General features: G+C 41.9%; 1 protein-coding gene across 1 annotated transcript; it reads right to left on the minus strand.

The window, feature by feature from the left end:
* Positions 1–1,053: 1,053 nt before the first annotated feature.
* On the minus strand, positions 1,054–25,521 carry cep128 (centrosomal protein 128). Its single transcript, XM_086019717.1, has 24 exons — positions 24,866–25,521; positions 24,019–24,105; positions 23,603–23,732; positions 23,288–23,412; positions 22,688–22,779; positions 21,440–21,512; positions 20,364–20,450; positions 20,181–20,255; positions 19,938–20,064; positions 19,274–19,413; positions 18,413–18,484; positions 17,971–18,156; positions 16,199–16,387; positions 14,984–15,445; positions 13,361–13,522; positions 11,990–12,154; positions 10,480–10,536; positions 9,872–10,064; positions 8,299–8,348; positions 6,895–6,918; positions 4,416–4,493; positions 4,229–4,342; positions 3,388–3,496; positions 1,054–2,043 (listed from the first exon to the last, which is right to left on the minus strand). Exons 1-24 carry the CDS (start codon positions 25,037–25,039, stop codon positions 1,967–1,969), a joined length of 3,048 nt encoding a protein of 1,015 aa, XP_085875843.1. The 5' UTR covers positions 25,040–25,521; the 3' UTR covers positions 1,054–1,966.
* Between the last annotated feature and the right edge of the window lie 703 nt (positions 25,522–26,224).

Consider the following 26,224-nt stretch of genomic DNA (forward strand, 5'->3'; position numbering starts at 1 on the left):
TTTCACTAATAAGCAATTTCTCCCCCCCCCGCCCCCTCCGTGTTAAAACAAAGAGTGAGCCAAAGCAAAGCTGTGAACGTTTTCATTATCATCTGTCACCTGACGAGCTAAACAAATGACGGGGCACCGCGTAGGTGGGGAAACGAGTCCGCTGGGAGCAGCAGGATGGATCTGTGTGTTTAAATGTGTTTTGCTACCTAACACAGCGCAGATAAGCAGGCGCCTTGTTCGGCGTGCAGTTACAGTATGAAGAAGCACATTAGGGATCCTGGGCCGTCTCTGAATGGAAATGAATGCTAAGCCCGCCAAATGTGATTTATTCAGGAAAGTGCCAATATCAACGTAAACATAATCTGTTTGGAAAACACATTAGCCAACCTCACAGGTCCTTCTTATCAGACAGCTAAAAATAATTTCTTTTTGGGCTAGGTTGGAGTGCACTATCCATCCACGTTAAGTGAAAGCTTGGTTTCAAAGGAGGAAGTTGTCACGCATGCTTGATGGAGTGATTGTGAAGTGATGGCTCAGCTGTGATGTGAGATTTAGGGGAACGATAATGGTGGCTGGAAAATAGAATTAAGCGAAAACATCGGATACATCGATTACACTGACCGATGCTGATTTATCGGTGATGTGCTATAATCATGGGAAAAGTTATGATGGTTTGTCGGTCTCATCACAAAAACTTGGCATATAAAAGGGGTGTGTAGACTTTTTACATCCACTACATATACATTCTGATTGTCACATTTTCCCAAGTGATTTGAGGCTTTTCTGTAACGCTTTTGAAATACTTTGTTGCTACTCTACTAGGCAGCATGCCATCTTCCCGTTTGCTGCAAGTCGAAAAGAGCGTGCAGCTCAAAAGCGATTACATCGAGGAATATTTACACAGTGGGCTCTACAAGAAGGTAGTTCTCGCTTGTTTGATTTAGTCAATGAAATATTTTAAGAAAAAGTATGAATAGATATCTCTCGGCGGGAGAAGCTGCAGTCTCTTGCTGAAAAAGCAACCCTTTGAAAACAAACACTGAAATGAATCAGCACCGGGGGTTCCTTAAAAACAAACATTAGGCCCCATCAGGATTTATTTGAAGCGGGTGTGCTTGTTCACAGTACATTAAAAAAATAGACTTCAGTGTTTCTTTTACAAATATACAAGACACAAACAAAATACTGTCATGATGACACATTGTTTCAAGAAATGCAAAAGGCACTGGTGAGCTCTTCAATCGTGTTTGTTGTGCCGTTGCACCTCCAAACACATTGGCATACATTATGTATGATATACTCTTTGTACTGGCATAAATAACTCAGCAAATACATTCAATTCAGATTTGTACACTGAATCAGCCTTCCCTCTCGGTTGCAGTCTCAAAGTCACACATTTGGGGGATGGCACCATCAGCGGTTGTGTGTTGGGGGGAAGGGATGTAACGATTAATCGAAAAAAAAAAAAGATTAAAAATCAATTCAACCGATTAATCGAATAATCAATGTGTATCGAACTCTGACACCGTAGCACTCACAAGCCCTATACAGCAACACCTAACAAAATACGTAACATACCCAGGTCATTAGAAAATACTAATTGCTAAAAAAAAAATATATTTCGATTTTTTTTTTCCATTCCATTTGCATACCACATTTTGAACGTGTGGATCAAATTATGCGCTTGCGCCAAACATCATTGCGTTTGTGGATGGCTGCAGCACAACACTAGTGCATAGAGACAAGCATGGTACTGATTTAAAAAAAACAACAAAAGTAACGTATCGAATAAAAAAATCGGGAACTGAAAATCAAATCGGGGCTTGAGCGAATCGTTACATAGATGGAGGTAGTCGGGAGGATTAGTGCTGAGACAACTGCTGCAGTTGAGTTGTTCTTTGTGGTTGAGCACCGGTTTGGTGTGCAAATGCACAAAAAAAAAAAAAAAAAAAAAAGTTCACTTGTAGTTGAGCTGTCAAGGATCTGTGAGGAATTTGGCCATTTGGACTGCGGAGTCATCCAAGTCGGAAGTGGTCAGGCGTTTGTGTGGAGCTGCGGGGAAAGAGCAAATCCTTTCCATGAGTGATTTTACAACAGGGGATCTTCGGTTTTGAACGCTGCACAATGAGCTAGCTTGCGCAACGGCGGAGGAATATGTGGTCACACGGCACAAGAACCTACCGTTTTCCATTTGTTTGAGATCTCTGCCTTAGAATTGTTTCTGGTGCAAATACTGACTGTTATTGGGATTTCACGACTACGTTAACCTAAATTTGTGATCGACTACTTGAACCACTATTTTAGTCTGTAAACAATAATCCTCATGCTAAATGTTCTCTGACAAATAATACGTATCGATTTTGAATCGGATAACATCCTTTCCTTTACGGCAATTCCTGAAAGTCCAGTAGATGTCTGATACAATATGTATTGATTTGATCTTTGGCCTTGGTTATGCCAGCAACCATATGTCACATATGATCATAAAAATCAATATTGTCATGTCTTTGATATGGAATTGTAATGCCGGAAAGTAGGGCTGCTCGATTATGAAAAAAAAAAAATACAAATCGTGATTATTGTGGTAATAATAGAAATCACCATTACTCAAATTATCTTTTTTTTTTTTGGTACGAGACAAGAACTATTTAATTTAAACATAAAAAAAATATTAAGACAAACAAATGTAAGATAGTTCCTTTTGGACTAAACAAAACGTATAAAATTTGTTATAACATTTTAAATAAAGGTGCAAATGAATACATTTGAGTAGGATTTCCTTGTGTAAACAAACAGTGTGTTGGCTATAAATGAATATTAATATTTGTTTTTTACGATTATGCCAATTTTGTAATCGTAATTGAATTTCGATTAATTGCACAGCTCTACTGGAGAGTTTGATGAAGTTTAGTGGTAAAAAATTGAGAGCACTAAAAACAACATCCTGTGAACCCGTGTTGAATTTGATTTGAACTTGAAATTTCTCATACTTTTTCTGGGATTACAGCGACAAGGTCATTAATTTAAATAAGCACCTTAGTCAATTCATCTTGATGAAAGGTTGTTGTTACAACTGCTCAGGTAACGAGCAATCGCGGCTCACCTGTTTACTAAAGCTGAACCATGATTGGTTGTTTTCTGAGCCCTGGGCAACTGTGATGTCATCTTCAGTCGACAGAAGTGACAAAATGGCCGCCCCCTGAGCTAGCTAAAAACGGGTGGATTTCTCACATTCCACAAACGCGTCATGAATCAGAATGCCAAGTTTCGACTCATGGCCCTGCATAGAACGTATTCTTGTAAAGAAAATGTTGCGGTTGACTTCCTTTTTTTGTCAACAAAAAAGTTAATGAGTAGGAATTTGTGTTTGCTAATGATAAGAACATCAAAACGCACACAGTGTCTCTGATCCCACAGAGCTGCCGAAGAATGCGTTGGGGCTCGTAATGGAGGAAGCCAGAACAGCTAGCCTCATACTCCTGGAGGTGGCGTCTAACTTCTCCTCCTGAAAGACAGGATGAGACACCACAAGCATCTCAGACTTTCTAGACAACTTTTCGTTAAGTTCAGAAATACAGAACAAATGCTGTAACAACAAAGCATGTCAATGACATTAGGGCAGGCTAGTAGGCTTTTTTTTTTTTTTTTTTTTTTAAACAGTCGTCGATAAGGAATCGTTTTGATGACCATTCTTGCGCTTCCCTCGGACAAACCCTGGCTGTGCGCGACAAATTGTACCAACGCAAAAGCCCCCTAATGCAGCAGAGGAGTCCAATTCGCGAGAGCGACCTGGCAGAGCCGCAGACGAGCTTTTTTAAATGCCATCAGCACTCAAAAGCCAACGATCACTTGTTTGCGCGGCTCTCCTGGCAATCGGAAAAGCGCAGCGTCCCACACAGACGACAGACACCCCCTTGAAAGCATGTGGAAGCATCCATTAATGCGCGTTTCCGATTAGGCCAGACTCAAAAGTGGCTTTCAAAGTCAACTTGTTTTTGTCAGATGACTGCTGCTAAAGTGGGCTAGCGCATCGTGATTTTGAAATATCTCAACCAATTCACTCATTCACTGCCATTGGCGAATTTACGAGTCTTTTCACAGTGCCGCCATTCAATTGCAGGATTTATTTATTTTTTTGTCAAATTTTTATAAACGTTAAGGTAAAAGAGGGTCTGAAAATGTCTGGCAGTGAACGAGTTAAAAAGTTTCCCGTGACTCTACCGCGCGCGCGCCGTACCCTGCACTCGTGGATTTTCCGTTTGGACTCGTCAAGCTGGCGCTGCAGGTCCCAGACGATTTCTTTGTGTTTGGTGTAGCATTGCTCGACCACTTCCTTCTGCCGGCGCGACTCCTGGTGAAGGAAGGGGGACATGTCGTCGTCTAATATTCAATCAAGTCTTGTCTCAATCAATTAGCAACCCTGCCTCCAAGTCTTTGAAGTTGTCCGTCAGATACTGTTTCTCTGGAAATAACTTCAAGTAGTCCGTCGCTGCTCTTGAGTTCTGCGGACCAATGAAAAAGCAGACATTCATGTAATGGTAAACACATGTTTGTTAAAAGTCAACCCCCAAATTGTATTTACAATAATATGTTGTATGTGCGGTCTGATTAATATTGTGGAATATGAGTAAAGAACTAAAAATTCACCCGTTTTTATCCATCACGGGGGGGGGCCATTTTTGTCCCTTGCTGTCGATTGAAAATGACATCACAGTTGCTCGGGTAACAACCGATCACGGCTCACCTGTTTTCTGAAGCTGAGTCGTGATTGGTTGTTACGTGAGCCCTGAGTCGACAGCTGGTGACAAAAATTCCATAAAAACAATATTAATCAGTAGGGATGTAAAGATTCGATTTTCAGTTCCCGATTATTGATTCGATTCGTTTTTTTTTTGTTGTTTTTTTTTTTAATCGCTACCATGCTTGTATCTGTGCGCAAGTGTGGTGCTGCAGCCATCCACAAACGCAATATGCAAAGATGTTTGGCAAAAGCTCATAATTTGATCTACACATTCAAAATGTTGTATCCATCTGGAACGGAATAACATTTAAAGACATCATTTTTTAAGACTCTAAATTGTGTATATAAAGACCTAATTATTTTATGTCCTTTGTTAGGTCTTGCTGTATAGGGCTTGTGAGTGCTGAGATGTCCGGGTTCATAAACGCAACACTTGGTGCGTCTTGACTTTAATCGATTAATCGATGAATTTTTTTTTTTGCATCGATGCATATTTTAACTCATTCAACCACAAAGACTTATTTATATGTCTTTTCACAGTCCAGTCATTCAATCCCAGGAACTTTTTTTTTTTTTTTTTTTCAAAAATGAAATGAAAATGCCTGGTACTGAATGAGTTAATCAGTATAAATCGATTTTCAATCGATTTTCGCTGAATCGTTACACCCCTGTAATATCAAGTTTAAACTAGTGAGGCGGCATCGAACACTACTGTAAAGAATATTTGGGGGTCCTCTTTAAATACTGTTTCCAGTCCTGCTCAGAGTAAAGAAAATAATTCCACAAAGAGGGTACGTGAAACGAGGCGTCATCCCCAGTGGAAGGCTCCTCCAAAGCGATGATTACATGCCACAGCTGCACGCCTGCAGCATCGGATCTCCGCCGATAACAACGGCTCGGGATCACGTGACAGCGTTTTTGTATTTGTGCAGACGATGGAAGAAGCTGTCCGGTAACAACGGTGCGCAGTTGCCGCCATCTTTGTTCCTTTCATGGCAAACCGGAATGGAACCTTTTCCCGATGCATTATCTCCTGCACCCACATGCTCACTCACCGCACTGACTTTTTGGGTCGCCGTCGAATCGAATGATGCCGCCGCTTATTCAAATAGGGCCTATTGAACCTTTTGTATTCGGCTGTTGTAAATGGTCAGGAAAACGGCATGCCTGAGCGCCTTCTACCGTCGGCCAAAATAAAAGCGAATTGTGGTAAACAGTGGCACATTCTACTTCTTTTTAATGGCCGCCTAGTCATATAGAGGCATCTGGCCAAAAAGGGCGTCGCCCGTCCAGGCAGAGGAGAAAGTGGGTCGATGCATGCTACTGTTGCAGAAACGATTGAACTTGATGGTGGTCGGCAGTCGCTGGCTAATGAACGGGAGACTGGAGGAGCAAGTGAGAGTTTCCAAAAAAAAAAAACAAAAAAAAAAAAACAAGCTTGAGTGTTCAATTCCTACTCGGTCATTTCAGAGTTAAAACAGCTGAATAGATGGCCGCATAGATTTCCTCTCGCATGTTGGCAAATGTTGGGGATGTAACGATTAATCGAAAACCCATTAAAAATCACTTCAAACCGATTAATCGATTCAAATCGAACTCGGACATCTCAGTACTCACAAGCCCTATACAGCAACACCTAGAAAAATACATAACATACCTAGATCATTAGAATATACTAATTTAGCTAAAAAAAAAAAGAATGTCTTTCAATTTTTTCTATTCCAGATGCATCCCACATTTTGAATGCGTTGATGAAATGATGCGCTTACGCCAAACATCATCACGTTTGTGGCCGGCTGCAGCACCACACTAGCGCACAGAGACAAACGCGGTAGCCATTTAAAAAAAAAAAAATGGAATCACATCGAAAATCGGGAACAGAAAATTGACAATCGAATTTAATCGGGGTTTGAGTGAATCGTTACACCCCTAGGAAATGTATTCCGGAATATCGTCACATCTTCGTGCATTCGCATTATTTAGAGAAATCATACATCTCTTCAAAAGGGCTTTTCTACCGCTTTTCTGTGTTTGTTCTTTTTTTCGCAGTAATCGTACATCACACAACCAAAAATAGAAAGTCGCATTCAACAAACGCAGGGAAGAGGATTTTTTTTTTTTTTTTTTTTTTTTTTTGGTATCGGCTAACAATGAGACCTTACCATCTCTAGATCCAAAACGCGATCCTGCAAAGACAAAGGATGGCAGATGATCACAAAACTGCCATGGGCAAAAACTCACACGGGGGGCGGGGGGGGGGGGGGGGGGGGCGGGTGGGGGGACAGAAAACACAGCTGTGGAGGGACACATTAAGGCCAGGTAATTTGCTCTAACGGTGAAAGTGGATTACGTGTAAGTGTGTGTGTGTGTGTGTGTGTGTGATGACAGATGAGAGAAGAGTCGACATAATGAGAAACGAGGGTGAAAAAAAATCTTTGGGATTTGAAGGTTTTGGCAGACAAACGGCTTCTTATTCCAAACACACAAAGGCCCATTTTCCTGACTTCTCATCAAGCTCCCCTCGGTAACGACGCTCTGATTCTTAACTGCCACCTGCTCCCCCCCCCCCCCCCAAATCTGCTTTGCATGCATTGGCGCTTTCTAACCAGGGTTCCTTTACTGTGCACCAGTTTGGGGTCACGGTCAGGGTTGTGCACAGAAGGTGCCTGCTGTTTTACTTTGTTGAACCTCCGAAACGCACATGTAAATAAGACGATGGGAAATTGACAGGAGCCGGACAATTTATTAAGTACGCTACAGATGGACCGATATGCTTTTTTTCGGGGTCGATATGGATTATTGGTCGTCATGGAGGCCGATAAACGATATTTGGAGACGATATTTATTTTCGGTAGAGAGGAAAATATCGGTGTCAAAATCTTAAAAAAACAACCCCCCAAAAAAAAACGTCCGTTTTTGAAACGTCCGTTTTTGAAACGTCCATAAGTAAATGTTTATTGAACAATTTTACAGATTTGCATTATGTTTTTATTTTTTTTCCATGATTACGATACATTTTTGACAATATACATCTTTGTTATAAAAATCGAACAAAAAGTTCAGGGAGCACCCGGGGGGTTGCCAGCACGTCTTAAAAAGTGAAATGAAAACTTAAACTATAGGTCAACGTCTTTTTCTACGGCAAGTGAAGTTCTCAAAAATGTCAAAATGCCAAACTTTCACATATGTTTGTTTTGATTTCAACACAAACTGATTTATTATCGGCTATCAGATTTTTGAAAAGGGCAGATGCCGATATTTGTCAAAACTCCAAATATCGGCGCCGCTAATCGGCCCATCCCTAAAGTAATACAAGATTTTGGGAGACGGTTAATGATTACTAAACGATTAACACCACGGGCGTCCATGTTTTCGTCATGCCGGGCCTCGAACAACTTGGACTCCTGGGAAATGTAGTCCGACTAGCTGCGGTCGGACCGAACGCGTTTGTGGGACAACACCGTTGCGGTCGGTGGGAACGAAGGCTCAACGGAACGTTCAATTCCTTCCTATTTTCCCGCCCGCGATTCTGATCCGACAAAATGTAAAGAACAACGCACGCCGACCTGAAGGCTTCTCATTTCTTCATCCTTCGTGCGATTCCCCTCCATCGGCCCTAAATGGAAAAACGCAAGAGTTTGAAAGTAAGTTTCACCGCCGATCATATTCCATTGGCATCGAATACATTTATTTGGCAACCGATTGTGTTTCACGCGGCCGCATTTTGCTTCGCTCCATGATTTGCAAAACGAGATTGATCAGACGCGCACACCGAGTGAGAGAGAGGCAAATGCGCATACAAAACGTCATTGTTAACCGTTTATTTGCTCAAATTCAAAAATCAAATAGCCTACTCAGCTCTTGTTTTAATTCTGCAAAAGGTCTTTGAGTACCTTTTCATCGGGGTCAAAAAATGTTCCTCAAACCAAACCGAGAAAATGTATTAATAATAAATAAGTATGAGGGATAGTTCCGCTGCCGGCCAGTCGCCAGAGGGTGAGCAATTAAGTGGCTTGAATGAAAACATCGCTCACGTTACAATTTGATGGACGAGCGTATGGTTCTACTTCGGCAAAGGTTGTTCATGCTCAGCGCTGGTAATTGGAACGTCACCTTGTTGACTGCCGGAATTTGTTGAGAAGATCGTTTTTAACGCTAGCGTGATAACAAGAACATCAGTAATTCCATTTCCGATGAAAGAGATGGAGGCTACTTTTTGGAGAAACGGCTGATCGGTTCCAGCCACACGGATGTCGACGAAACGGATCTTTCGCCTTGGTGACGGAGACGTCGCATGGTTACCGGATGAAAGGTGAGGGAAGAGTGTGACGAGATGAAGCGTGCGGTATGCTGAGGAGACTTTGCGCCGGGGTGAAGAAGAGGAAACGAACAGATCGGATCGGACAGGAAGGGAACACAGCCCGAGAAAATCATTTAAAAGGATCGCAGAGTCAAGCAGAAGCTAATAAATGGGGTCAAATTACTTGTCATGATTTTTTTTTTATCCCACCGCGGCTAGATTCGATTAATTTTTTTTTTTTTTAATCTGCTGATGTTTATCAGAAACCGATAAAAGTCCTTATATGTGGAGTTTGTGTTCCTTTATTTCTTTGTCCTTTAGGAACGACTAGAGATGTAATGATTCAGTCAAGCCCCGTTTCGATTTTCAGTTGCCGATTTTCGATTCGATTTTTTTTTAATTTTTTTTAACCGCTACCATGCTTGCCGTCCACAAACGCAATGATGTTTGGCGCAAGCGCGTAATTTGATCCACACATTCAATATGTGCTCTGCATCAGGAATGGAAAAAAAAAATCGAAAGACATCGTTTTTTTGTTTTTTTTTTAGCACTTTGAATTAGTATGTTCTAATGACCTATTTATCTTTTTTGTGCGGTGTTGCCGTACACGCCTCGCGAGTGTTGAGATGTCCGACTTCGATTATTCGATTAATCTGTTGGAATCAATTTTTCATCGATTTTCGATGAATCGTTACATCTCTCGTAACGACTGCCTGCTTTGCTTTTCACTTTGGTGGGAGTACATACCGGAAAGAGGCCAGTTTCTCTACGGATTAAGAAATGAGGTCCTGAAACAGTCCCGTGACATGACATGCAACATCAGTGATGCGATTGTGTACCTTTTTTTTCAGCGCGGATGGAGAGGAGCAGCTTTTCTTGCTCGTCCAGGCGCTGCAAGAGAGCGTCTCGGTCCGTTCCCCGAGTCTCCCTGAGCGCCTTCAGCTCGTCTCTGGTGTGCTTGTGCTGCATCCTCAGGCGCTGTTCTCTTGTGTCATGCTCGCGCACCTCCTCACGCAGCCGGCGGATCTTGGACTGGTTAGTTAGAATCGAAAAATGCACCAAGAAAAAAAAAAAAAAAAAAAACCTTGGGAAACCTTGGATTATTAAAAATGGCAGCACGGAACATCCCCGGAGAGAACGAGATTGTGTTTGCTGTAATACAACAATCATAAATGAAATGTAATATTTACGTGATTTAAATATTTATAATCACATATTATACTTTTAAATACAAGCATAAAAATGTGACAATACTACAACACCGATACCGCTTCAGCAGCCTTATGTATAAGATACCTCCTGGGGGGGATAGGAGGAATGTGGAGACACTTTAAGATAAACATGACAACACTTTTAATTGACTGCAAATCATGTATGCGGTGCACTCTTAATCTTATGTTGCATCATTTAATTTGCTCCAAAAATGTCTTGCATGCAATAACCCTACCTTGGTCTCTGCTAGCCAAAGGGAGGTGTCTTTTACTAATCCATCTTTCTTCTTTGCCTGTTAAAACGAAGGAAGGAAACTGTGAGCTTTCCCGCACGCATGCAACACAAAAATGCAATTCGAAAGCGGGGATGGACCGATTATCGTCGCCGATATTCGGCATTTTGATGAATATCGGTGTGGGCCTTTTGTACAAATCCGATGGCTAAAATGTGCAATACACACACAATTTTTGCACGTGAATACACATTTACAGAAAGTTCGAACGTGGCAAGAACACATCAGGCAACTTTTTCAAGCTGTCGTTTCAAAGCAGGTCCAAGCCAAACAGATCTCCCAAGCAAGCGATTGCCACACAAGTTCAAAGTGCATCTGTGGAGTGTAGCGGTGCGGAGTTCCCCTTCTGAGGGGGGTCCACGAGCACTTGGCGCACAGAGTGACTGTGAGTGAGGATACAAATGTTTTTTTTGTGATCAAAGGAAGCTCTGCTGTAGGAAAAAAAAAAAAACGTTTAAAAAAAAAAAAAAAAAAATCGAAAGTCGGCCGGGAGTTGAAAGTGTTGTTGGTGGGGATGATGTGCACCCAATGCAGACTTTTTCTTAGAAGCATACTGAGAGTTGTTGAATCCCAAGCTGCTTATCTAAATAGTCTGTTTGCGGTTCACGTATTTCGTTTCGCACGCGCGGAGATTAGGATTGCACCCACACAGATAACTCGGTTCTAAAAATGCTCCAATACTACGACACCGATACCGCTTATACCAGCCTGAAAAATATTGTGCTTTCTTGGGCAGGATGCACATCAGCAAGATGTTTGAAGGTAAACGTGTAACAACGCGTTTATTCGTCGACTGCAAATTATTAGGGATCTAACGATTCACTCAAGCCCCGATTCGATTTTCAGTTCCCGATTTTCGATTCGATTTTTTAAAGAAATCGCTGCCATGCTTGTCTCTGTGCTGCAGCCATCCACAAACGCAATGATGTTTGGCGCCAGCGCATAATTTGATCTGCACATTCAAAATGTGCTGCGCGTCTGGAATGGAAAAAAATTCAAACACATCATTTTTTAGCACCCTAAATTAGTATATTCTAATGACCTAGATATATTATGTCTTTTGTTAGGTGTTCCTGAAGAGCGCTCGTGAGTGCTGAGATCGAATCGATTATTCGGTTCCAAACGATTTTGAATCGATTTTCGATTAATCGTTACGTCCCTACAAATTACACTGTGTAAAATGGATATTAAACTCTGCCAGGCAGGCGATGCGCCGCGGCAGGGCGGACGCCCAGCCGGCCTTGGAGATTACTTGCTTGATCTTGCCAGTAGCATAACCACATACCGTAATTTTTGAACAACAAAACGCTCCTCGATTAAAATTCGCAACAGCTAAATTTATCTATAAAAACACATTTGTACACATTTTGGCTGCTCACAGCTATTCAAGTCTTGAATAAAGTACTGAACATATGGCAGTTCCCCCCCACACACTTTTGATCCCCTGGAGTACCTGGAGGTCGTCTTCACCGCCCCTTGGCAGGCCTTGGAGAGCTTCATCGAGTTCGTCACCGATGGAGGAAAGCAGGGCCACATGCTCCGCTTCCATCCGTGCCACCTCCTCTTCCAGTTTCACCAAATCTGACACCGCTGCACGCCCCCCTCCATCCGACCTCACCTCACGGAGGATATGGGAACAATGACACTTTTACTGTAGTCACATTTTGCGGAGGATGGCAGACAACTGAAATGATTGAACTTTTTGTAACAAAGATTGAAAAAAAGAAAAATAAAATACAATCAAATACATTGACAAAACAGGCGACCTCAAGCATTTAAGTGTCATTTGCTTTCCTCCTCCACAAACAGACCCGGTTAACCATCTTTGGTCTGCTTTATCAATAGTTTCACGGTCTTTTCCAGGACACAGTCAATCGATACGTCACGGACACGGGAACTAACTGAACAGTGTTGCCGGGGGGACTCTAGGTCATCATTCTGTCTCTTCGTGATAAACGAGCAACGTTACATGAATAACACTCTCATTTCTTTTTTTTTTTTTTTTTTCTTCTTTCAGCCGATTTAGACTCAATACATGGATACCCTGAAGAGATATCCTCCGACTGAAAGGGGACTGTCAGAGAGGAGAGTGAAGACTCCATCTGTTGTTGTAGAACAACTACGATTTTATGTGGCGGCCTAGAGATAGACCGATACAGGTTTTTTCAAGAGCGATACCGATTATTAGCAGATAACCGATATTTGGAGCCGATATTCGTTTTCAGTAAAAAGGGAAATTTGGGCCTCAAAATGTGAAAACAAATACTCTTTCAGCGTATGTTTATTGAACATTTTTTCTGATTTCCATAATGTTTTTTTAATTTTTTTAATCAATATACATTTTGGACAACATACATCGTGTAAAATTCAGGGAGCTCCCAGCGTCATCAGCATGTCTTGAATTAAATGTTCAATGAAAACTTGAAAAATAGCTCTCTATAGTTTTCTCCAGTCGATAAAGTTGTCCAAAATTTCAAAATGTTAAAATTTCACTTATCTTTATTTTATTTTCAAACAAAACCAAAAGGTGCAGAATGTTCCCAGGGTCAATAGAATCTAATAAAAAGTTGACTGAAAATTGAAAGAAATAGTTCCTTGAAGTTAACATCAGATTTTTAAAAAGGGCCGATACCGATATTCGTCATGCGCCGATAATCGGTTAACCTTTCAAAACTTCTCAGGATTCGAATGGTCACATGATGTTGCTTTGAATGCATGGCTGTGCTACAACAATTCAAAAAAATAAATAAATAAATAAATCACGGCATGGCTTTATTTATTTATTTATTTTCCACTATTCCATTTGAAAAAAGACTGCACTTACTTCATCCAGTTCCAGTTTAAGTAGCTGGTATTTTCTGTACAGGAGTGCATGTGCATCCTCTTTTGAGTTGAGCTGTGCGGCCAGCTTATCACACTCATCCTTCATCCTGTCCAACTTGACGCGCAGCCCCTCGCACAACTTCTTCTCCGACACCGCGCCTGCCTAGTGGAGAGCAGGTGTGTTTACGACGATACATAAAAGCAGGACTGGACATCATCGAATTTACACGTGAACCCTGGCAGCTCCAAAGTGCCTTGAGTTTGCGGCCGCAGAACTATTTTCCCCTATTTGTGCACACATGCCTAGATGGTATCGCGCTCGGACGGATTTCTACATAAAAGGACTGCGTTACGAGAAAAAAATAAAATAAATAAAAAATGCGTCAAGTACTAATTAGAGTGGAATTAACACTGAGTGAGAACTCGGGATGAACTGAGTGACACGCTGAGGAAAAATAGGAAACAGAAGGAAAATGAAAAATTTAAGCTGGAGGGAGGTGACAAGGGAAGGGATTATGAGAGGAAGGGATGATACAGTGGAGGGGAAACCAAGAGAGGACAAGGACAAGGAAAAACAGCTATTTTAAGCCCCCCCCCCCCCCCCTTCAAAGTTGACTGCAGCTAAAGCGGAATATACGCTTCTAGCAATGCTCTTTGAATATTGGGTGGGCTTCTTAGGGACACGCACAGCACCCTTGGGCTACAACTTGATCAATTCTAGAACATGCCCTTGTATTCGCTGAACTTAAATGACACCATTACAACGAGCTACGTCACATAATGCTAATGAGGATAGCTAATGCTAAATTCACCCATAGCAGGGAGGAGCGCGCGCCTTAAAAAACAATGAACGAATCATCACCAATCCGTATCCTGAAACAGGGGAAGTCAACCCAAACGTATTTTTTTTCAAGAATATGTTCCATCCAGAACCACGAGTTGAAACAGGACATGCTGATTAATATCGCGTTTATGGAATATCGCAAAATCCGCCCGTTTTTAGCCATCTGAGGGGTCGGCCATTTTGTCGCTTCTGTCGACTGAAGATGAACGTCACAATTGCTCAGGCGGCGACCAATCACAGCTCGGCTGTTTTCTGACGCTGAACCATGATTGGTGGTTACCTGGGCAACTGTGATGTCATTCTCAGCGGACAGAAGTGACAAAATGGCCGCCCCCAGAGATGGCTAGATTTTGCTGCTTAAACTCCTATTCCACAAAACCCATACTAATCAGAATGCCTAGTAGACCTGCACCGAACATATTCTTGAAAAAAAAATAAAAAATGTTTGGGTTGACTTCTGCTTTAAAAACAATGAACGAATCATCCCTCTATATCCTCCTTCTTGCTGGAGGCATTCCCCATTCTACACCGCACTGCTTTAACGAGGCTCCAAGGGTCAGGTGATTACCGACCATATATTCACGCCTGGAGCCTTGAAACGATCGTGATGATTTACGAACGGCATTCAGATCCCAGCTATCATCGGGATCCGCCCACTCGCCCTCGCAGGGCGGTACCCAAACCGATGAAGAAACAACTTTTTACGCGGCCGCATGATTGAGACAATACTCGACATCTGCGGTTGGGCCGCGCGCTCGACGACGGAGGCGACGAATTTACCTGAGCATCATCTAGACGTGACTGGATTTCATCACGCTGCCGGCGGCAGAGTCGGAGCATGTCTTGCATTTCCTCGCGCTCGGTCCCGCCTTCTTCCATCGCGGCCTTCAGGTTGTCCAGCTCCTTCCGATGAACCTCTCTCTCGAGCTGCAGCCGTTTCCTCAGCGTGTCGGCCGGCTCTTCCTGAGCCACAGCCAGCTTGGCCTGCAATTCCGCCGTGACCTTCTGAAGCTCCTTCTTGGAAGCTTCCGCCTCCGTCAAGCGGTGCGCGAGCTGGGCGTGAGCCGAGGTCATTTGATTCAGCGTGACCTGGAGCTCAGCCTGCTTATGCTGGTGTCCCCGAATGAGACAGGTTTGCGTGTCAGCTTGTTCTACGAGCCTCCGATTCTCTTCCCTCAGTCTCGCCAGGTTCTCCGACTGACGCCGAACTTCCATCTGGAGGGCAGCGGACGACTCCTTCGTCTGTGATTAGAAGTGCTCGTTAAATGAATGAATGAAGAATATGTTCTATGTGGGCCAACTTGTTGAAACGCGGCATTTTGATTCATAATGTCTTTGTGGAATATGAGATAATCCACCTGTTTTTAGCCATCTCAGGGGGCGGCCATTTTGTCACTTCTGTCCACTGAAAATGACATCACAGTTGCTCAGGTAACAGCAATTGTGATGTCATTTTCAGCCAGCAGCAAGTGACGAAATGGCCGCCCCCACAAATGGCTAAAAATAGGTAATGAACTATTATTCCACAAACAATATTAATCAGAATGCCGCGTTTCAATTAGTAGGCATTCATAGAACACACTCTTGAAAGAAACGTGTTTGGGTTGACTTCTGTTTCAAGCAGCAAAATACATCCGTTTTCTGAGGGCGGCCATTTTGTCACTTCTGTCAACTGAAAAATGACATCACAGTTGCTCAGGGCTCAGGTAACAACCAATCCTAGCTCAGCTTCAGAAAACAGGTGAGTCGTGATTGGTCGTTACCCGAGCAACAGTGATGTCATTTTCAGTCGACAGAAGTGACAAAAATGGCCGCCTTCCGAGATGGCTAAAAACGGGTGGATTTTGCAGCCTAACTCAACAATCAGAATGCCGCGTTTCGGCCTGCATCGAACATATTCTTGCCAAGAAAATTTGGGGGCCGACTCCCCTTTTAAATGACATATTTATTTGGTTGTTCTGACAGTATTGAGGGATGTTCAACCCCGCCCCTCACCTCCTGTATTTCCTGCTCTCGATCCAGTTGGCGCTGGCAGCTCTCAGAGAGCGCCACGTCCTTGCGGTGCAGCTCCTCTTCGCGCAGGGCCAAACGTTGTCGGCTTTCAGCCAGCTCTCTGCGGGCAGCCTCAGCCTGCTGGCTCAGCGCCTTCAGCTGGGTGCGGGAGCCCTCCTTTTCGTTGGCTACCTGCGGAGAGGAACAGAAAGAGTGGGGGCAAGAAGGGTTGAAAGAAGGGGGGGGGGGGGGGGGAGAAAAAAAAAAAAAGAAATTACAGAAGACGATGGGGAGGGAAATGGAGAACAAAGCACAGCTCTGACAACATTTCACGAGGGCAGGAAGAAGAGTGACGGGGAAACAGCGGGAGGGAACCATGCGGCGGCAGTTCTTGTATTGACAGAAAAGCGCTCGCACGCGGCAATGCCATAAGGAACGGTTGTCACTTCTGCGTGAGGCAGATTGTCTCGGAAAACTCTGGGGCTTCGGCTGGACTTTTTTAAGGACTATGCTGTAGCTCAGAAACTAATCATTCAATTCAGCACTTAATGAGCCATCTTTATTCAATAACGCTGTGGAAATGAATTCATCATTAATTCACATCACATCAAATATGCCAGGTGGGATTCTCTCGCCCGTTTTCACACTGCACGCCAAAATGCACAATCAGGACATTAACTACATTTGAGAGTTTAGTTGTGCTCCGTAGTCCAAGCAACTTGGTATGTTACATCTGCCTCTGTGTGACCAACGCGAGTTGAAACTCCATCTTTTTTTTTTTTTGGGGGGGGGGTTCTTTCCAAACACAAATTGTAAACATGCGTAATCAATTCAAATTCATTCGCAAAGTTATAAACGCTCTCTTTTGTTTCAGTTGACTAGCCAATTTGAATAGAAAGCTACACACCATTTTTTTTCATCATCTATTATTGATGATATTGTTTCAAATAGTTTACAGCCGTTCCCCTTTTGTGCTTGTTTCACAGCAAATTTCTAACTGTGAAAGACCATCATGAAGAAACTGGACCAAATAAAAACGCATTAATAATTCAGCTACAATAGTTTTATGCAAATGGGAGGGTCTTAGTTTATTCATGTGCTCGGAAAAAAAAGACATTGCTTGTTTGAATGTCCAACCACAGAACCAGCTAGGCTAGGTGTGACGTATCCGCTTCGTTTCTCACCTCTTGGAAGGATGTTGATGAACGCTAACGATGCTAATAATGGCAACAACAACAAAAAAACTTGGGTAGAGTTCTCCATTTTTTTTTTTTTAAATCTTATCTTTTTAAACCGTGAACACGTTTACCTATTTGCTGTGTAATTGTATATCGACGTCTCAGTTCCAAAATGAGATTTTTCAAGTAACCAAGTTGGGCTGGGACGTGACGAGGCTACCAATTCAATTACACAATCAAAAGAGGTCACTTTGTACTCTGGGCATACAGACAGGTCAAAAGCACATTACTGTCTGCTACTTACGACAACAAAACCACTTGGGAATATTGAATTCACTCTGGTTTTTGAGCTGCCCAACTTCCTTTGAAGTGATAAGTGAGTATTTTGTTGTTGTATAGCCGCGCTAAATCAAAGCATCAAAACGGAACGTGTGATTCACAAACGTCCGCATGTCCGTGTGTAAGTAAGACGCATTTACAATGAATGTGAGTTTCTCTAGCGTGGGGAGAGCAACCTCAATTTTTTACACGGACTCACAGAACATAAGAGAGTAAGTACTTTTACTGTCGTTTAACAAATGGCTGCCCTTGACTGACCTTCGCTGCCTCGTCAGCGTGCAGCTGAATGTGCGCCCGGGCCTCCTCCAGCTCCTTCTGCAGTCGATTGCACTTTGCCCTCCATTGGCGAATGGCCTTTTGGGCCTTGGCCCTCAGTTCTTCTCTGCTCCTTGCGCTCTCCTGGAGTAACGCCTCGGTCTCAGTCCTCTCTGTCTGCCCTCGGCTCTGAAAGGAAAGGCGAGCTGGCTGATGTTTTTTTTTCTTTCTTTTCTTTATTCCGTTTGTGCATCCGTTACATAAAATGAGTGTTTTCACCGAGTCAAACTTTTGCCACCGCAGTCCAGAATGAAACATTTAAAAGGTCGCTACTTCAAAATGAAACGTTTGCTGAAAATGAAATAAGCAGCATTAAAGCAATTCATGAGGCTAATCAAACAAAAAATGACTGTTTGCGGTATTAAGTGATGACAGCGAGAAACACCTGTATATCCCTCAGTTGTTCAAGCATCCGCACTTGGTGTTGCTCCCGCCGCGCCAAGTCTGCAGATAAGCCCTAGTGGACAGAAACAAAGGATAAAGGAACCCGAAGAAGTACGTTGAAAAGCGACAAAAATTCCAGAAGAAAAGCGACGCAAACACAGGTCATAGAAAGCTCAGAATGAGCGACTTAAAATTGGATTACCCTTTGAACGAGTTTGAAACATAGCGCGCAAATAGTTCCCATTGGATTATTTTATATCTCCAACGACAACCTGGGAGCCACTTTGAAGTTTTGATGTCTAAATTGCAAAATTTGACATATTTAAAGTAAACCAAGTAGAGCAAGCAGTTAGTCACAGGCGGATTAGTCATAGAACAAGTTCGCTGGGAATAAATCCAGTCACGGCACTTCCATTTAACTTCATGTTATGCCTCTTTATTTATTTATCCATTTATTTATGTACTGCAAATATGAATCATAGATTGATCTACGTTAAGTGGAGCGCTAGATGATCCAGCCAACTCTCCTTTTAACACCTTCCATGCAATTCAGGAAGCATGACTTTTTTTTCCCTCCTCATTAAACAAACTTCGGTGAGAGAAAAAAAAAATGCTAAAATACTAAAAGTTCATTTTCCTACTAACCATTTTATTGGTGACACACACCTGGGATTTATGCTGTATAATTATTTTTCCACTTTGCATGAAATAAGATTTTTTCGTCAAGGTAGCACAGCATAGATGCAACTTTGGAAACTTTTGATGAATCCAAAACACAATATGGGCATTGTGCTACTCATCAGACACAAGATTGTTTTTTTTTTTTGTTTTGTTTTTTTTTAAAGCGACACGACGCACAAACCTCCAACTGGATACTCAGCTGGATGCGCTCTCTCTCCTTGCGGTCCACAGCATTCTTCAGCTCCTCAATCTCACTGCTGGCCGATGCCCTGAGCAGTTGAGCTCGCAGTTCCGCCAACTCTTTTTCCATGTCCGAACCATCTACATCCATCCGATACAGAAAAGAGAGACACTGGAAATTACTCTGGTATAATGTCACTATTTTCTGCTTTGTTTTTAAACCAGAAGAGTGTTGTAGTTCTTAAGCCATCGAAGCTCCCTAAAACCAAACTGATGTTGTTTTCTAATTTTCCAATTCATTCTTGCAACTAATTATACATTGCTAACATGGTTTGACTTCAAACAAGTCAGTAGTTGTACAATACCAAGGCTACCACAAATCAGTATGATGTTATCAAAGCACTGTTTTTTTTTTTGTTTTTTGCAGAACTGTCTATAACTACGAAAACGAAATGTTCTCTCTTTTGCTCAAACTATTCTCCATATTTCGACTTTTTCCTCACGGGATGTAGTATCTCTCTACATACCTGCCTACCTTTCCACTTCTTGTTTTCCCATTCATTAAAGATGCATCAATGAATTAATTTAGCAATAAAAGAAGGCAAACTTCCAATTCCCACTCCTGACATCGCCATCATTTCATTATCATCACCTACACTGCGTACCTCGTAATCGTCCCTCCTCCCCGCCTCTAAAGTTGTCATGAATGGGCTGACTAGGCTGAAGCCAGACTCTCTGAAGCTCTCTCTTCTCCTTCCTGGTCCTCTGCAGCTCACCCCGCATATTCTCCACCTGTGTAGCATCACCCACACATGGCACAAACATTGCGATATGAAACTGTTTGGGCTTCCCTGTGTGCATTCGCACTCGCGCAGACTACAGCTCATCCAGATCAAATAAATACAAACCTGTTGAACCAGTGACTCTCTGCTGTCCTCCGACTGATCGAGCAGTCTCTGAACTCGCTCCAGCTCCTGCCCCATCTGAGGAGAGCGTGTGGATGTTATTCGATGATGTTGTCAGAAAAAATTGAACGCCTACCAAATCGCATATGCTTCAAGCGGGGGGAATACATTCAGGTGTGTGCTCACCTTGGACTTCTCCTTTTCGGCGTTCAGCAGCCTGGACGTCATGGTGTCCTCTTTCTCACCGACACCGACTTTGTGTCGATCAAAAGTCTACAAAACAAACTCACGGGTCAGAAACAGGTGTTGTGCGGCGATAATAATGCGACATGACAGGTGCTTTAGTATGACATCATCCATTTCTTTCAAAGGAGACAGTGGCATCATGGTAGATTTGCACGGGGCTTCACATCCCACTCAATATAAGCAGGCTATGGTGATGAATTGTCGGCTGCGAGCATTAACATCTACCCGAGTGACTCATCTATTTGATTCACACCACGGAGGGCCCATCGGTGGGGAATGAACGCGCCCTGTGCTTCCCCTCTCCTCCTTAACTTTTGTTACGAAATAGATTAGTTTCCTCTTCATTTCCTTATGTGTTTATTTACTCTCAGTTTTGAGGGGGGAAATATTATTCCTCATCACCCTTGGGTGTGCCGCGTTCCCATTAGGACAGTATGGTGGCGAGGGATGTCAATTTAATCGGGAGCTGCTTCATACGTAGAAATGGGAGCTCATCCCCAGGTGAGCAGTGTTAAGAAATAAAATCATAAAGCAACACAGTGCCCCCTTGTGGTCTACTACAAAACTGCAGCATATAACATGAAGACAACTTGGCTCTCCTCACCAGAAAGTTTTTGATATATATTTTTTTTATACAGTATAGAAAATGTTTAGGATGTGCATAAAAGCACACGGAATGGCAGCCTAATTTTATTTCATGTTTTTCCACAAGTCAGCAGTTGCATGAAGGCAAGTACCAATCACTGAAAGGGGTTCAAGTATAAATTGTAAAATCTGACTTCGGGACGAACTGCACAGCATTGAGAAAATTGCAGTAATGTGTTTGAATGGTATCATAAAGCAGCGCCTGTGTATGCAGTAATTAACTTGCTGATATTCTAAAGTTGAAGTTGAGAATACATGTAAATAATTCATTTGTCTTATGGTAGAAGCATCCTGATTCTAACATCAACCTCAACGTTATCAGTGACCACCACCTGAAAGTTGATCAATCTGAAGGAGGAACACACACTTACAGAGTCCTGTCGCTGTATAGGGGCCACGTGATCAGAGAGGCTCTCTATTGCAAGCCTGGTGTCAACATCAGCCCTGTCAAGAAAAGACAAATACTTATTCGCAAAGTCAAAAATGGATAACACTATATGACACTACCAAAAACAATTACACAGCCTTCTACCGGCAAAAGACATTCTCAATTTGACCCAGTCAACAGCACGTGGAGAGGAGTGTTTTTAATAGGTTTGTCAAACTTCTTAATTATGTTGAGTGACAAATTGGCTTTCTGACTCTTCAACGTGGCCTTTAACAGCCCTCCAGAACACCATTATCTTTTCCATCTAGGTGCCTCATCTCATTAAATCTTGAAAATGAGTGACAAAGTTTCAAAAGCTTTTTTTCGGAGCGGATGAAAACTTTTATGCCCATATCATTTCAGAAGGTACATCTGCAAAATCTGATGACACCCAATGTGTACCTGCTAAAAAAAAATAAAAAAAGATGACACCATTCTACACCACCGGTGAAGTCAAAAAATACAGTCAAAAAATACATTTTTTTCAACATCTCTATTATTGTGGTGTAAAACTGTACTGCGTGATAATTCAAGTTCATATTTTTCTCTCTTTTTCTCTCAATAAGCTAAATAATGTACTTTTCAAACTGTATCAAAGCATGGCCCCGGTTCTTTTCTTGATCAATTGATTGAAGTATACAAAATGAAGTGTGAGTAGATTTGTATTTTTTGTGTATTTCATGTGTGGCCACTGAAACAGTTCACACAACATTAAACGTACAGTAAAGCTTTCCAGCAGGATGTATATGGAAAGATTGCAAACTAGAGACACCTGCTCGTCAGAAAGAAATAACAAGTGATAGCCAAAAGCGTCCATCCGTGCTGTGCGTGCGAAGAGAATAAATACGAAAGCACTTTCAAAATGACTGTGTTTAATTATTTTTGAGAACATATTCACTTTGCTCATTATCACTGAGGCAAAATTCTACCATGACCAGATCTCAAACACAGCAAATCGTTTTGGTACACAATCGGATTTAAATCCCTTTCAGAAAAGAAGCCGAGTGCAGGAAAAGTGACATATTAACTTATTTCGATTTATTCATTCATCACAGGCTTCAGTGACTACTTCCTGGATTACTCGACATACACCATAAAACCGATCATCGACAACTTGCGACTAAATGGTTGTCCCTCCTCAATTCCAAACGTGTTCTAACGTTTACATACAGTATAGTACACCGAATATTACCTATTTCTCCTGACAATTTCTTGCTCCAGGTCCACTGACAGCCTCTGTTGGCCACAGCGCAGATCCCTCAAGGACTGGTGCAAAGTGTGAATCTGTAATGGTCATCATAAATATTGTACTAGGAGACACCAGCAAGTACAAAAAGCAGAATGATGCCTGAACATGAAAAGATATAAAAAAATAAAACATGACAACAATAAGCTGCCTTAGTTACATTCCAATTAGGGCTGGGCAGAAATTCAATATCAATAGATCGTGATAGACACAGGAACAATATTAATATAAAATGCCTTCAAATACAATTTTCAATAGAAAAAAAAATTGAATGAATGAATGAATGAATGTATATATATATATATATATATATATATATATATATATATATATATATATATATATATATATATATATATATATAAAAATATAAACACTTTTCAGTCATAATGCTCAGCCCCAATTCCAATCATATTTAAAGTGAAATGAAAATCCAAGAATTAGATATTACCAATACATTGCACTGTTGCTGATAATGTTTGCTCCCTTTCAGAACACTTTGTGAAAGGACACGTACGAAACACATATCACTTCTGTGGTCCTTACGTCGTCTCCTGACAAGCTACTATTCTTGAAGCGAACGCTTGCAGAGTGTGACCTCCTCCTCCTCCTTTGCTCTGGCGTTCCCGTGTAGTCTTTTAGCGGGGAAGTTGGTTTCAAATGTTTGCCATCTGTAAATGCACATTAATTACATGCTGTAAAATACTAACGCAGTGGTCACATTGGAATGAATGAATGAAGAGAGACAAGCCCGGTGGAAAACTCAGCCTAACACTTAAACTGCTTTATCACTCTGCCTGTTTAATCTATTATAAACATTGTAATATCCAAACCGATATGTTAGATTCCGAGGCTCTGTACCTGATCCGGGGCAAGCATCCAGGTCACTGGAATGCAGGCTGGAGGCGGAAGCGCTGCTGTGAGCACCATTGGGCCTGCTCAGTCTCCGCGCCTGCAGCTGACTGATGGACTCCTCCAGATTATCTCGAAGCTAGAAAGCAGAAAACAGATGCTGAAATAACAAACAAGCTGGGTTTGAGAGATGACTGAGTCAAGCCGTGCAAGGTAATACTCAATAGGCTGAGCTCAGACTCATTTTGCATTTGAGTACTCATTTCATTTCAGGAAGCACAATATTAGATTTCAAGGGAAGGTTATAATCGAGAGCGTACTAAAATAAAAATGAGATGACCGTGACCTTGTGCAATTCAAAAGCCATCTGTGCAATGGGTAATATAATGTCATTACACTGCGAATGGATTGAACAGGTGTCTCACCAAAGCCATGGCCTCAGCCTGGTCATCGGTATGCTCCCTGTATTGGCCCAGCATCTGGTCCACCTTGCTCAAGTTCCGATTGGTATCCTGCCAAAGAGAGAAAACAAATCGAATCGTGACAGTTCAAAGTCAAGTGTTCACAACATGCATCAAAAAAGCATCCATATGAATGCAATTGTGCGTCACAACTGTCATTTTGCTCTGCCTGCTTGTAATTATTTGACTCACTTTCAAGGACTATAATAATAATCTGAAGACAATCAAAGAACAAACTGCACTGTGAAATGTTGCTCACTCACGAGTAACACAATATTTTTTTAACATTTTCTAGGGCGAGATTATGTATCAGAGCATCAACAATTTGGAAATGTATGTTATGACATTTTATAACATGTCAGAGCAGAATTTATCAGCAAACTGGTTCAATCAGATTAAAACGATTGTATAATAACGTCCAAAAGTGCCAGGTGTTTATTAAGGATTAGTAGTTAAAATATACATTGTACAATATTGTGCAATCCCACCAACTCCTCACTTTTAATCTCCCTTACAGAGACATCCACCATATTATTTTCTTTCATGTGGCAAAACGATGTTTTATTTATTCATGTGAATGTAATTGATTTAGAAACATCTTTCATAGCGCAGTGTTTCGAATCATCCAAAAATCATCGTAAAATCGGTTTGATGAGCACTTGATAATCAGGGTGGGGCAAATACATTCCCAATTTGACTCAGAAACACAAACAGTGCAAAATGGCACAGTAATTGATTTGTTGGCTGAGCGCCACAAAACAACAACAAAAAAAGAATCAAAAAGAAAAGTGAAAAGGCACGATAGGAGTACCTGCAAAGTGCTGCACAGAGTGCTGATCTTCTCAGAGATGTCAGATGCTCGGCCGTCACCTGCTCGCCCACTGGCTCGGCCTCTTTCCCGTGCATGTCTACGGGGGGCTTCACGCCCCTGCAGCCTGTGCCCACGTAACCTGTCACTCGAATCTGACCCGCTGGATGTGTCCATATTTTGCAATTAAGATTCGACGACGACTGACCATGCAAATCTTTCAATTAGTAACCTGAGTATAGAAAACGTTGGCCTAAAAAATTGCACATCACATTCGCATTGAAATTGGGAAGCTTTTGCTTTGCAACGAAACGACTTAAAGCCCTTCTAAGACATTATGAGACCAGTCAAATCCAAAATACTTTTTTTGCCTTCCCATTCAACGCTCTCATTGCGTTGCTATGGGATGATGCTGCGCATGATTAGCAACAAGTGGCCAACACTAAATGCTAGCTAGCTAACCTAAAGCTTGCCAAATTGCTAATGATGTAATGCCATAACGACCGCAAAATCCTACATATGTTCAGCGGCAACATATAAAATATATTCCACTACTGCATTGTTTACGTCACACGCGAGTTTGTAGTTAAAAGAAAATAACTGCGATTTTGCATCTCCGTGTACTATGGCAACTTGAACTAGCCGCGTCTGAGCAGGAAAACAACTCACTCCAACCGCAGAGTAAATGTACGCTGGGAATTGTAGTCCTTTTCAGCATTATGAACTGAGGGAATGGTCCACTTGTGAACTACAATCTCCACAAAGAGGCTTTTGCGCCACTGCTGCCGCGCCTTAAAAAAAAGAAAGACGGTACAAGTAATGATCAACAAAAGTACAGTTTTATACTATAGCAGTAGAATTTCTGTTGCTGCCAGTAATAATAATAATAATAATAATAATAATAATAATAATAATAATAATAAAAATAATAACAATAACAACAATAATAATAATAATAATAATATGTGGGGTTAAGTTCATGCATGTTTCTTTTACATGACTATATTGTAGTCCATTGATTCTACACAATTGTCTCACATGGCTGTGTCTGTTGCCGAAGTAGAGAGTAACATAATACCCAAAATAATGAGCAGGGTTGGGAGTTATTCTCCCATCTAACACAAGAGTGCCTCCTAAGTCAACCCTCAAGATGAAGCCACTAAAGAGCTCCAGCTGCATGCCCGTCCTCCAGCATCCCTCCTATACCTTCACAGCCTCATACACAGAACCTCCTGGGACCCTGGAGAGAAAAGTGAGTGCTCTTTGCAAGGATTTGGGAAATAATTCATATGCTATCCTGTAAATATTTGTACGAAGATCATCAAGAGGATCACGGAGACAGGAAGAGAGAAGAACTCCAAC

Source organism: Filicampus tigris, chromosome 20 (assembly GCF_054856515.1).
Source record: "Filicampus tigris isolate MCC_2025a chromosome 20, RoL_Ftig_1.0, whole genome shotgun sequence".
NCBI classification, from domain to species: domain Eukaryota; kingdom Metazoa; phylum Chordata; class Actinopteri; order Syngnathiformes; family Syngnathidae; genus Filicampus; species Filicampus tigris.

Bases quoted from the DNA above. Each gene is read 5' to 3' on its own strand.
- cep128 (XM_086019717.1), bottom strand. From the start codon at position 25,039: ATGGACACATCCAGCGGGTCAGATTCGAGTGACAGGTTACGTGGGCAC. The intron at 23,733-24,018 runs GTGAGACACCTG...TCTGCTTTCTAG, and splicing joins AGGCTGAGGCCATGGCTTTG to CTTCGAGATAATCTGGAGGA. The intron at 6,919-8,298 runs GTCGGCGTGCGT...TTGTCTTTGCAG, and splicing joins AAGAAATGAGAAGCCTTCAG to GATCGCGTTTTGGATCTAGA.